The 14,011-nt window shown below is 44.0% G+C and overlaps 1 protein-coding gene across 5 annotated transcripts in view; it reads right to left on the minus strand.

Annotated features, from left to right (window-relative positions):
- The window catches only part of pcbp4 (poly(rC) binding protein 4), a 197,193-nt gene that overhangs the window by 59,278 nt on the left and 123,904 nt on the right, over window positions 1-14,011 (minus strand). For 4 of the 5 annotated variants that reach the window (XM_084929653.1, XM_084929652.1, XM_084929651.1 and 1 more), the window contains one exon: window positions 9,713-9,829. In XM_084929653.1, the coding sequence (XP_084785779.1) occupies window positions 9,713-9,829 (117 nt within the window). Of the gene's footprint in view, window positions 1-9,712; window positions 9,830-10,211; window positions 10,247-14,011 lie in introns of all 5 variants that reach the window. The other variant, XM_084929655.1, reaches the window with a different exon arrangement.

Genomic DNA, 14,011 nt, shown 5'->3' on the forward strand with positions numbered 1-14,011 from the left:
ACTACTGAAACTTGTAGTGTTGAATAAATGAGACAGTGTTACTTCAGACTGGCTCTGCAGCTCTGTGGATAAACCCACATCAGCTGATCCCTCAGTGGCTTGAACCTGCTTTCTGCAAGCCACTTTGCAACCCACCTCCAGCACACCACTACTTCCACATCCAAAAATCTATTTAGTTACTTAGAAAATGAACAGATGGAAATTAAAATGATATGCCATGATTACTGAAGTACATTAAAGGTAATCTGTGGATTGCGTTGTCACAGCTGTAGTGGCACAGTACGTGAGACGCACTTCTGCATAGCACACATTTTTACAATCGTGTCTTAAAACTGAATTTTAGAGCCGAGTTGTTTTTATGTAAGAGGCCATTTGCAAACAGAAGACTCCTGACTGTTACGTTAGGACAGCACTGAACTCGCTCTCCAGTAGTTAAAGAAATGACAATTACCAAAACCTGAGGCTAAAGCAGCTTCAGAAAAATATTCAAGTCCAATGCAACCAAGATCTGCAATGAGGCAAACGCTGGCAGCTCATGAAAGAAAAAAAACGATTGTGATTTTCATCAGGAAGGGCTCAGAGTAGAGCTGCTACACCTACGGGCATCTGGGCGTCTCCTGAACTGTTTCCCCTGTGACCATGATGAGTGGATGGATGGACCATGTGATAAATGCCCTAGTCATTCCTGTTTCAGATGACCCCCCATATCATGGCGAAATTAATCGTGAATTTAGTTGCTGTGGTCTCAGGCTTGTAAAGGAACACTGTGCACTCCTAATCTTGAAGTCCTGCCTCTAAGAGTTGCAACTATTCTCTTCAAACTGGCTCCAGTACAAACAACCAGGTGGTGCCAAACCTCTGCACAGTCTGTCTCCATGTAAGTGTATTATTTGCTTCTTTTGCAGCACAGACCAGCAAACCAAACTAATCTAATTTATGTAACTAAAAAAAAAAAGTCTATTACTGGACATTTTTTAATGCTCATAATAAAAATTTGCATTTAATGTCTGTGAGCTCAGTGCTACAGTCTGTGAAAGGTTAGCACTGATTGGAAAGACAACTTCCACACTTGTCTGTCATTCCTTTAATTCCGATGCAGATCACAGACTATATTTGCCCTGGTCAAACGTCTCTGTCTCCCCCTCTCAGCCACCGACTCCCCTCTCTGACCTTGACTTTCTCTGTTTATACTTCTGCCTCCACCCCCCACCCCCACCCCACTCACACACAGAGCGCTCTCTACTCCCAGTCAAGGTCTGTGAAGTTTGATGAATAGGCGGCATTCACGTCGGGATAATAGCAGATCGCGTTCCGTACGCTCTGATTGGTTTGGTTTCATTTCATCAAAAGCCAGCAGACATTTAAAAGTGGGCTTTCTTTTCAACACAGTAACCACATTTTGTAAAAGAATTACTACATTATCATTGGAAAAATTACTTCTTGTAACCCAGATTGTCAAACACAGGCTGGAAATTCTGTAGCTAATAAATTAAAGTTCAGCTGAATCACTGCTGGTTTCCACTAGAGAAGCTAATAGGATTCCTTCCCAAGGTCTCCAACCTCGAAATACATCCTAGAAACATATGCAATCACACGCAACAGTTAAACAAGCAAATGTAAAGCTATAAATGCAGTCGTTCTAAAACAAGCTGCAGGAAGTTATTCACTGAGATGGATTTGCACATTTTGTAAAGGTCACGATTTGATCTGACTGCTGATTTGAAGACAGTTTTACTCAAAATGAGCAAAACATTTCTATTTGTCTTTTAATTGACGTATTTATAAGCTCGACTAATCTTTCAGATGATTTGTTTCATCCAGCGTCCGATGAATGCGGTTCGTCCGCGTTTGCTTCATCTTTCCAGAAGCTCTCATGTGTGCGTTTGAAGACTTCCCAGAAATATTTTAATCTTTCTGCCAATCACAGTGAAGCAGTGCACCTCTAGGCTCTGTGCTTTCTGTATATATCTGGTATATTGTTATTATAATGGTTGCACTTGGCAGGCTTTACACAGTCTGACCAGCCTGATGTGGATGTGAGTGTAAGCTCCTGATTTCCAGTCCTCTGCTGAGACTTCAGTTGTGAAATCAGAATGTTATCACATTAAAAAAGTTAAAGCGCATCTGGGTGGTGCCTCAGGTCTCCTTTAAATAAATGAAAGTAAAACATATAGAGCTCGTGTGGGGTGAAAATCTTGACAGTTTGCACTCCAGAACCAGACCATATCTGTTAGAATAACACAAGTCATCTCCATCTGTGAAGCCTGCATGTAGCACATGCGCCGATAACGCTACCTGGTACAACTATGACTAAAATCGATGCTGCACTCTTTAGCTCCTCTCTTGCATCAGATGCAGCTGAGGTTTTTGGAACAGGTCCAGTAATATCACTGACTTGTTGCTATAACTTGTTATTCCATCTTACCCAGAGTTATTGTATTTCCATATTCACCCAGCCTTATAGTGAATTCATCGGGCCCGGGGTCTCCACTCTGCTCTTACACTTCTGCAGCTGCTTCTGACAAAATCTGATGATGTTCTTTCAGGTGGAAATTAAGAAGCAGCCCGGGGCGACTCTGGCAGGCTTATTCGGAAATAGCTGAATTCTGTCAAGGCAGCAGACCACGTGTTGTCTAAAACACCACACTGTGCAAAACTCTTGAGCCAGACGCAGACAATTCAGTTCAAATCAAACAGAAGCTGCAAAACACCGTGTAGATCAGTAAAGGAGCGAGTAAATCTGACAGCTCAGGTGCGAGGGCAGGATTTATCCTGATAGAGCAGCGTTCATTACAAACAAGTCTGTCCTGTAAGTGAGGAGTCCACCCGTCACAGACGACCACCAAACTTTCTTTACTGTCAGATCCTGACCGATCCACTGTGGAAATGTGCTAATGGTTTTTTTCCCTGCATGCAAAGCTGCAGGTATTTATTCAAGAAAAGGAAAGTTTGTGACTCACAGCCACCTGTGGACAACAAACAAAAGGTTTCTGCAAACGCCTGAATTACATCCAGGGACGGTAAATGTTCTTTTCTACCTGAGCACACAAAACACTTTATACAGCTTACCTTATTCACCCCATGCACACGCATTCATACAATTTCAATGTATTTATTTACTTATTATTTTTTCATACAAGCACTTTTTCTATGCTTTTTTTATCTAAGACTCAAGCACATTTATACCCCGATGGATGCATCAGAGAGCAACTTGGGGTCAGCATCTTGCTTTAGGATATGTGGCGTGCACTCTGGTGCAGCCAGAGATCAAACCATCAGTCTTCTGATTAGGAGATGACCTGATCTACCTCCTGAACCAGACCGTGTGGCGGTGGCAGATTTCTGTGCTGTTTCGCTCTGTTTTCTTTAATGGCCCGAACATATCTGAGCAGTTCTTACTACACCTGCTCGCCCCTCGGCAGCCCCTGCCTGCTGCCCTCTTTGGTGAAGTCAGACTCTGATTATCACTGGGCACAGTTGGTGGCGACTCTGTTGTGTTTTGTACAGTTGGTAGGTGAGCTGCCATCTTTGTCTTTTATTAATGAGAAGAAGAAGTGTTCAGGAAACAAGTTCAAATATTTTATTTTTCACAAGACTAAATACTTTTAACTGGTTAGAAAAGCTTTTACATCAGCTCATGACAACATTATGTCAGGAAGTAATTATCTGTCATTTGTATTGAATCTGACTGCAGCTGAAGAACCAGCGTCGTATAGATCATCAGATGCTCTTTGAATGAAAGTCCAGGACAGTCTCAGGAGTGTTTCCAGCTCACCCATCCAGCCCTGAACTTCACAACTCTTCCACCTCCTAAACTGCTGTTAGAAAGGCTTCACTCATTCACTCACTTTTTAATTGCATCTCCTCTTTTCAGCAGCTCTTCCCAACTTTCTCCCCCTTTTCTCATTACATACTATCTCTGCGTATGGCAGCTTAAATCCTCCTTTTCTCTCTGTATTGCTCCTCCATCCTTTACCAAATCTCCCTCTGTCCCCTCGTTCTGTATGACTCTCCCTCTCCGACTTTAATTAACTCAGGCAATAAATAGCAGTCCAAATCACCTGGTCCTAATACGATTGGTTCAATCAATTAAGGCCGAGCTGCACTCGGAGCCTCGTTGCATGTGAAATGTAAATAACAGAGCGCCGTCTTGTCTGGGCTGCCCATCAGATGAACGTGGTCTGAATGAAATCACTCCAATCCCTCCTCTGCAGGAACACATATTTATTTATATCATCAAAAATCTCTTACAGAAGCCTTCGCTGCCTCTTTTCCTCCTTCTGTGCGCGCTCTCGCATGCTGAGCTGGTAATTGACAGCCAGCTCTGCATGCAGAAAGTGGTTCGTGAAGCAGAAATGGGGTAAGGCACCAACGGTTTTGATCCTGGTTGGTTATTTTGGACACATGTTCCTTAAACCAGGAGGTTTTTCTTTGGAGATGAATGTTTGTTGTTCTTCCTGTTTGTCCTGATGCTCAGTGTAAAGCCATCTGAGAGAGACTGAGTGAAGGAGATGGTTTTTTAAATCCCTCCCTGATGTGTTTCATGAAGCTGAATTTCTACGCTACATTTTTAGCCACATTTTAAAACAAATTGCAGTAGAAGGTTTCACATCCATAAACAAGTTCTAATAGTTCTCTCTGGATTATATTTGTCCTCCATCCTCAACTCTTCCATCTGTCCATCATCACAGACGTTCTTGTCATGGTCCTGGATCTTGGACTGAGGGTTTTTGAGTTTGGGGACTTGTAAAAGTATTCCTCTTGACTGATGCTTATATTGTTAACTCCTTGGATTTTCTTTAGCATTTTTCCTTAACAACGAGCCTTTAGTTCCAAGTTCCGGTTTCTCTGTGTTCGTTGTTGTGTGACTCTCTATCTGCCTCTGGTTTGGATGTTCTGGACTTTATCCTCACAGGAGCCAGGACCCCTCAGTGCCTTGCTTATGGGTTCTGGCTCCTGTGACTCTTGTCAGAATGATACAACCAGCAATGGACCCAGCGCTCAGTAAGACTTTTGAATGGCGGCAGATGGCTCTCTCCTTTTTAAAGAGGACCGTTGAACTGAAGCCATGGCTCACCCCTGAGCGTGAGCCCATCTTCAGGCAAACTCGCCTGCCCATATGCGGCACGTTGTGGTCCTGGGGTCCCATGGCTCCTGGGCACCACATCCTCAGGTAAGTTTGGAGCCATTCGACTGCTGCAATGCATACGATATCCTCCAAATCATCACCCACTCCTAAGAGGAAGCACGGTCCCTGTAGACGCTGTTAATCACCGCCTCTGCAGTCACGTTTGATGGAGACATCAATGTTCGGCACTCTAGCCAGCTGCACATCAGTTCTCCTTGGTTGACACCTTCATTCCTGTCTTTAGGATGAAGGTCGCAAAGACCCAGTCTGTCTCTCCACCCAGGGATGACTCAGGCCACCAGGGGCCTCACCAGGGACTTGGGGGATACCGCCTGCTCCTTTAGACGTGCTTCTCCCTGAACCTGAGCTAATTACAGGTCAGCTTCCCTGCACTTCACAACCCTGAGCCACCAGATCCTGTTCTTGCCTGAACTAGCACTGCCAAATCCAAAGGCCAGGAGCCCTGTGCAGCCTTAACATATTGCTTGGGATGGGCCCCATCTGGACCAGACCACTGGCTGCCATCGACTAAGCTTCCCGAGGGGTCCCATCTCCTTCACTATCGCCTGCGAGGCCTCCGTCTCCACTGTTGCCTTTCCCCCTCTTAGGCTACCAGGTAGGCTCTGCCTCCTTGGCCACTGGTCCTCTACCTCCTCCACAATCCCATCTGGTCACCAGAGGCATCTTGCCTTCATCACCTTGTTTTCCAGTTCCATCTCCATTCCTGGACACCGTTTCCTGCTCCAGCCCCTTTCTCAGTACCATCTCTCAGCTCTGCCCCACCTCTTCGCCCACCCCCTTCCCTGCTCTATGGACTCTCCTCCTCATTGGTTTTAATTTTCTATTTGTTTTTTACTTTTTAAAATCCTCTCTGCTCTTCTTTCTAATGCTGTGTTAATTTATCCGCACGTCTATAACTTTCTTCATTTCTCTTTTCAGCATTTTTTAGCAATGGCATCTCACATTTAATATCCTAGTTTAACTACACACACGTCCATCAGCCATTCTAATTTTCTTTTACGTTCACATTCCTTTAATTTCTCTCTGTTCCGTGTTCTGTGTTAGCAGCGGCACGTTAGCAGAGGTGCACAGACATCTGCCTGAGGTGGTTCAACACAATCTTGTGATATCAGGCTGCACGGCTGTGAAATACAGACCGTCTTTCAGTATGAAACGGTTACACAATGAGCCCACTGAAACAAATGCTGTTAGAAACTTTTGTGTGTACACATGGGCAACAAATCAACATTTTTCTGTCAGTTTTTTGTCTATAAATATCTCAGCGCATTAGTATCATGGGATATATCATATAATGTTGTAAGGGAACAGGAACAAAGCACTGGCACCCTGCAGGTTTGATCTGCTTTCTGGAAAAAACAAACCTTTAGTGCATTTTGGGTAAACTTTCAAGAGTTGGATCACTGAGGCAGCTGCTCAGAACAAATGATAGCATATGGTCTCATTTCACCTACCGTTTGATACCAGGCTCATCTTCCAGCTGTGTGAAAATATATTTTTGAATTGAACTCTTCCCAAAGATCCAGAAATAACTAAGACATCCTCTATCCTGAGGTCAGGCCTAACCACTTCCCGCCTGCTCAGGCCTGGACGATGAAGCATGGACTGGTTTTTGGTCTCAGTTTGAAGCCCAGCCCAGCCCTCCAGCATCATATTGTCCCTACGGCAGAGATGCTGCACGCCATGGGAAACACTCATCCCCTCAGAATGATGCTGGAGGCAGCGGGATGCCGTGTTAGGTAAAAACCACGTCCCAGACACACACCTGAACCTGTGCAGGTCCTAAGACTAATGCTGTGCATGATCTCCCTGATTACAGCCTTTATTTAATCCCTCGGTGACACTTTTCATGCCTCTTTCTTATATTCTCTGCTTTCCAGCTTCATTAATTCTTCATAGGACCCCCTCTTCCCTCATCTCTTTATCTCTTCCAATTCTTTTTTAAACCCCTCTCTGCCCTCTCTCTCTCACTCCTTCCTCATTTCACAGCTTTTTAAAATCCCTTCAGCGACCCGTCCACCACTCTCTAAATCACCGTCCATTCTCTGCCCCGATCCCCCCCCCTGTCCATTTTCATCCCATCTTGTTATCTTCCATTAGGATTGCTAAGATTTAAATACCATCTGCCTGGATTTAATTTCTCAGCTTGCGTCATGTCTGTCAGACATTTCATTTCTCTGCAGCCAAAACCACTCTGCCGTGAACCGGCACGCGTGCAGCCAAACTCATTTCCTTGGTCTTATACTGTATGCGTGTGTTTAATGGGAAACATTTCTACATTTGTGGCTGAAATATTTTCTCCTGAATTCAGTGTTTTGGTCTCCACTTGTTCTGTGTTTGATTGCACAGCGAGAGCTTGTAACCAATAACTCGACAGCCGGGCGCGGCTTGTTTGTTAGAGTTCGCTCTACATCTACATCAACAAGATGTTTTCCTTTTCTCCTGATTTCATCCACACCTTTGAAAATGGAGAGTAATTACAGACACTTCACTGATTTGGCCGCTTGGCTTAAACAAAATCTGAACACAGCACGACATTTAGCCTGGAGTGTTTCTGTTTCCACTACTTTAAACTCTGATCTTCAGTTAAGAAAAGATTGTTCTTAAAATCAGCCAAACCCTGTTTTTAATGCCTTTTACAATTAACCTTCAGGTTGTTTGACCAATGATTAGTCATAAGTTCTGTCCTTAATAATGTTCAAACCCACAGAAATCAGACTGACAAACAACAGAAAATACATTTTATGCTGCAGAGTAATAGTTTGAGACCCATCACCACTTCGCCTGCATCCTGTGGGGTTTAACAAACTGACCGGGAAGCCTGGCTCCGTGATTGGACATCACTGTTATCCATCATGGATAATGCTATCACCCTCTATAATACAATACAGCTGTCAGACAGAGAGGCATCTGGCAGATATCTTCCTCGTCTGCAGGGTCTCTACCTCACAATACGAAGCACCTTCAATCAGCTGTTGCTGCGATTTGACGCTGTCTGAATAAAACTGAGCTGAACGTTTTTATTCTTCATTTCTTTGATGTTTATGAACAGCTGTTTCTGCCATCTGACTATATGCAGCGATAAAGATCCAAAAACAGCATGATCAAATAACATACGTGTCTGCGCCAGTTCTTCCTCGTTGATAATCATCATCATCATCGTCTCATCTCATTTAAAGGCCAAAATATTTGTGGATTACATTTTGCAGGCCTGAACTAAAGAAGAGAAATACACAGATGTTTAAAAATGTAATATATGTTTTATGTTTCCTGACTTCACCCACAGAAACATCTTTTATTCTGTTTGATGTGTCGCTGCCATCACCTCCCTCGGCTGCTGTAACACAGCTAACAGGTCATGTTAGAGTTACATAAAACAGAGAATTTCAATACAAGGTTACCTTACCTTTCTTTTCTGTGTAACCTATTAGCAGTGGTACTAAAGACGACTCACAGCACAGTACTTCACACCAACATCAAACTACGTCTTTTGCTGCTGGACTGATTGACTGAACCCAGCAGTGGCAGAAATTACATATTATATTAATACACGGACATTCATAAATGAGCTTTAAAAGCTCTTTTTGTAAAATCAAATAGACTCATGTAGGATTGGCCTCCCTCGGGGCGGGGAAATGAAGGCGGGGTGGAATGAATGACCTTCATGGATTCTTCTGTTAAAATATCCAACTTTAAAGCCTGGAACAACAAATAATCCTCCATGGATAGTTACTCCTTTATGCTAACTCTGAGAGGTGCCAGGTGTGTCACGTGTGCTATGGAGTCACCTTGCTAACAAGCCAGCAAATGTTAGCATGTTAGCACGCCGCCTTTCCATCCAAATACGGTCTTCTAACCCCCAAAACATATCAAGGCGGGGAAATGAGTGGGTGGCATCACAGCTGATACGCCCGATGCTGCACAGTCCGGCTTCACAGCAGCAGCTCTGTCCTTTCAGCTGATATCGCTTTAACACAATATAAAGATGCCTTTGAGATGACATCATAGCTGAAGGCTTTAAACTCTTTTTACACTTTAAAAGCACAAGAAACTCACAGGAAAGACTGACCTAAATAAGCCTCTTGTTTTTTTATGTTTGGTGCACAGAGACAGGAGGATGCTGCCATGGCAACGTCTGCCTAACTTAGAACCAACAGTACATCAATAAATGTGAATGTTTCATTTGGTGACGATTAGCAGCAAAGTTTAAATGACAAGATAAGAACTTAAAGTTTGTGCAAGATGGAAATCCACATTTTTTAAACCATCGGCCAGCAAAGACAAATGGAGCAATCCCCGGTAACCATGTCAGAAAACACGTAACTAACTACTGTGTGTGTGTGTGTGTGTGTGTGTGTGTGTGTGTGTGTGCGTGTGCATGCGCGCATATGGGCTTGTACCAGTGTCTGTGAGGTCAGACAATCCCATTAGACATATCGTATAATAAATGGCTCCCTGCCAGAGAGCAGCCCCAGTGTAGAGGAAGTAAAGGTTACACACTTCAGTCAGAGCTGTGTGTGTGTGTGTGTGTGTGTGTGTGTGTGTGTGTGTGTGTCCAGTATCTACCTCCTCCAGTTTGAACGTGATCATGGTGAAGGCCCTGAACACACAGTCTGTCGGCCCTGTGATGGTGATGATCCTCTCTGGACAGGAACCCTCTGAGATGTTGATCCTTGCGCTGCTCTGTAGGTCCAGACAGAGGTGGAGGGGGGAGGGAGGGGGGAGGGAGGGATTGTGGGAAAATGTATTTTTGGGGGTGGGTGTGAGGAGGTGCCAAAAAGAAGGGGAAAGGGGAGGTGAGGAGTGGGAGAAAGGGAATGAGAGGATGACGGGAGGGAGGAGAATTTAGGAAAAACATTGGGAATGAGGGGAGGCAATTGGGCAGCAGAGAGGAGGTGAGTCGTGATGGGGGAGGAGAGGGAGATGGAGGTTAATGGAAAGAGGGTGGGGCAAAACAGAGGAGAGAGAAAACACATTAGTGGGGGGAAGGGACATGTGGGCCAAGACAGAGAAGAGGAGGAGAACCATTTTCGCCACTGCTCCTCGTTCCCTACAGGAGATTCACCTGTGATGCAGGAGAAGAGAGGGATTACAAGAAGGCTGGAAGAGGGAGGACAGGAGGAGGAGCGAGGGAGGGAGGGAGGCAAGCACATGAGAAGACCAGCGTACAGTAAATTGAAGATTTTTAGGAAAGGGTGGGTAGAAGGAGGAGCAGAGGAGGAAATGAAAAGGGGTGAAGGAGAAGAGGGAGAGGGAGATTTAGATGATTTGATGAGGAAGAGGTGGGAGGAAGGTGAGATTCAAGCCCAGGAAATGGAGAGGAGAGAGTGTGGGTAGAAATTTATTAAAGGTAGAAGAGGAAGGGCAGGAGGTGGAAGAGGAGGACAGGAAAGTGAGGGACAGGATCAAAAGGAGAAGAGAGAGACAAGGCGGTGCAAATATTTGAGGAGAAATAAGAAGAGAAGTTGAAGATATAGAGAAGGTGCAGTAATAACCGTACGGGGATGGATGGCGAGGGCAGGTGTCAGGAGGAAATTGGAGTGTGAGTTGGGGGAGTATAGATAAACAGAGACGATTAGAATCAGAGCCCGGTGCTGGGTTTGTGGGGGAAGAGGAATCAACTGCAGCGCCCTGAAACCAGAGTCAATTTTTAATGTTCTTCAGAATTAGAAAACTTCATCTGGTTTCCTCTGTGCTCTTAGCTTAGGTCAATATAAAGATCGATGACATGAAAATCTTGACATCTCCATCTCTTCCACCTCAACCTCTTTTCTTGACCCAGCTTCAACAGTTCTTTCCCATATCTTCATGGTGCAGCTCTGTAGTTACAGCTCTGTTCTTCATCTGGACCAACTCCTATTCTATTCTTCATCCTCTTCATAGCTGACCTCACTTCCTCCTTACTAATCCTCTGCACTTCCTGATTCACTAACTGTTCCCCATCCGTCCATCTTTCTCTTCGCCCGTCTCCATCGCCACTCTAACCTGCTGCACGTCCTTTCCAGCGCGATTTCTCTGCCAATCAGTACAAATCATTTCCTCTGTTCTTTACATGTCACTAAGGCTACGTTCACACTGCAGGTCTTAATGCTCAATTCCGATTTTTTGATCAAATCCGATTTTTTTGTCTGCTTGTTCACACTACAAATAAAATGCGACAGCAAACGCGCTCTAGTGTGAACGCTCAAAGCGGCCGCATGCGCAAAAGAAGACGTCACACACAACGCGCTCTGTTTAGACCCAGAGCAAACAGTATTGTTTGACTGATGGCCTTAATATAAAGACTTTGGACTTTAAGTTTCCCAATTTTTGCTTTAAGTTATTTTGTCATTTACATAATAATGTAAATAACCTAATAATGATCCTTATTGCTGTTTTAGAGGGGAGCGGTGCTTCAAAGGATAGTTGCAGATAGGGCTGGGCCATATCATACCGTTCACAGTATAATGTTGGGCAACGATAAGAAAATGAAATATCACGATAGAATATGGGTAAAACGCGCATGCGCAGTGCCTTTGTTTTCATACGCACACGGCGGAAAAAGCATGGCGGCGACGGAGAATAAAAAGGGCGAAAGCGGATCGTTGAATGAAACAGATGAAGCAGAACTGGTTTGTAAAAATGCTGCAGCTTCAGTGGTGGAACTGGTTTAGCTTTCGTCCGTCAGATACACAACAAAGCACTATTTTTGGTAGCGCATGCTAGCAGGCGTCGTTATTACCGTGTTGTTTGGAAAATACGGCGCACTTAAAATCAATCCTTTGATTTTTCTGAAAGTCGACAGAGCCCCTTATAATCCCGTGAGCCTTCTGTATGAACTCTGGTTGTGTTTACTGACCTGGAAACGATTTTATGGACACGGCGCTCGAAAATCTGTCAAATGTTTCAGTACGACTTTGCTAAGCTGCGAAGCCGCACCGCTTGATGGATTGTCGGAGCATTACGGCTATCGTAGGCGGGAGCCTCGCGGAGTGATACGTACTGTGCTTCAACATAATGTTACCGTATTGTGTGTGTTTAACCTCTTTTTAAGTTTTGTGGATATTATACATGGTTATGCTGAGGATGTGTCGGCCAGTTTCCACTGGAAATGCCTTTTGGTTAAACTGTCAGACAGGAATTTGCACTGTTTAATTTTTATATAACTTTAATGCAGATAAAAAACAGCTGCTTGTTTAAGTGAAAATACATTGATGGGGTTTTTTGCACTAATAAAGTTGTGGCGTTGTAAAGTATTTTGTCTCGTGTCAATTATATCGTCAGTTATATCGTTATCGCAAATTTTTAAATGTATATCGTGATAAATATTTTTGGTCATATCGCCCTGCTCTAGTTGCAGATTTCTGTCAGAATCTGCAGATTATACAGTACAAATAAAATGTTAACGTTTCTCCAGTGTTGTCTTCCCAGCAGTTTCACCGGTTGGCCAGGAAGCGTTCGCGATGTCTTCTCCAGCGCTGATAATTGGCGTCTGTCTTGTGTCAGTGACGTAAAAGACGGATTTAATGCGACGTGACCATCAAACAGCAGTCGCTTTCTAAAACATCAGATATGTATCGGATTCAGTACCACATACGAAAGTATCGGATTTGAAAATATCGGATTTGTGCCGTTCACCCTGTCATACCGTGATTGGATATGGGTCACATAGGGTCAAAAAAAATCGGATTTGATGCGCTTTCGCCTGCAGTGTGAACGTAGCCTAAAAGCCTTTTCCCGTGCCACTCTCTTTGCTGTACGCCCAGCCTCCCATTAAGCACCTTCTGCATAAGCTCACCTGTCTGCATCTTGTTTTTGTCAGCCTTTGTTCCTCCCTCTTCTCGAATCACGTGTTATCAACTGTTAGCAGCAGGAATAAATGACAAACTGGAGAATCAGGGATGTGAAACTAAATGTTCAGCAGTCTGTACATACACTGACCTCATTATCCACCATTAGAACAGGATACTGAAAAGGTGCACTTTAATTAAAACACTCTCTTAAATATTTTTACATTTGAATTTAATTCTTTAATTTGTGTAAATAATGTTGTTCTTCTGAATCAGATTTCCCATCTGATTACCTACAACTTACAAAAATATCCAGGTAAGAGTCTGGACTGTGTGTGTGTGTGTGTGTGTGTGTGTGTGTGTGTGTGAGAGAGAGAGAGAGAGTGTGAGTGTGAGACAGAGAGAGAGAGAGACAGCGTGTATTCATATCTTTGTGGGGACCCAAAATTGAAAGTTGAAGGTATTTTTGAGGCTCAAAATGTGGTTTTAGTGTCAGGGTTACAGTTGGGTTATGGTAAGGGTCAGGCCCTCAGCCAATTAAATGTCCGCACAAGATATGAATACCTGACTAAGAGAGAGAGAGAGAGAGGGAGAGAGAGAGAGAGAGGGAGAGAGAGTGTGAGTGAGAGAGTGAGTCTTTCCCACATGTGACTCATGTTTGTATCCGGGTCAGGAGCCTGCCCTGACAGCTCTTCCTACATCATGCTGGAGCTGAAAGTCAAAGAGTGCATGTAGCACAGTGCTAACTATGACCTACATCCTTTCATCCAGCCTTTATTCACATTTCGACCATTACGTTTCTATTTTAATCACTCTATTCTGGCCGACTGTTTCTCACTGTTACTTTTTTAATTAACTTTCTTCTACACGTTCACGTCCACTTGATTCTTTAATTAAGTTGTCATTTCTTTTCTGTCACATTAGTTAGGCGATTCTTTCCATCGAACAGCACCCACTGGGAACACTGGGCCCTCACTGGTCCTCACTGCTGTAAAGATATGAGGTACGTGTAACGAACACACAACATTCACATAAACGTGTTTCAGTGTCGTGCGGCCATGAAACTAAATAAAATGTGCGCTAAACTAAAACCTTT

This window comes from Perissodus microlepis, chromosome 5 (assembly GCF_051167445.1).
Source record: "Perissodus microlepis isolate ML-2025 ecotype Zambia chromosome 5, ASM5116744v1, whole genome shotgun sequence".
NCBI classification, from domain to species: Eukaryota; Metazoa; Chordata; class Actinopteri; order Cichliformes; family Cichlidae; genus Perissodus; species Perissodus microlepis.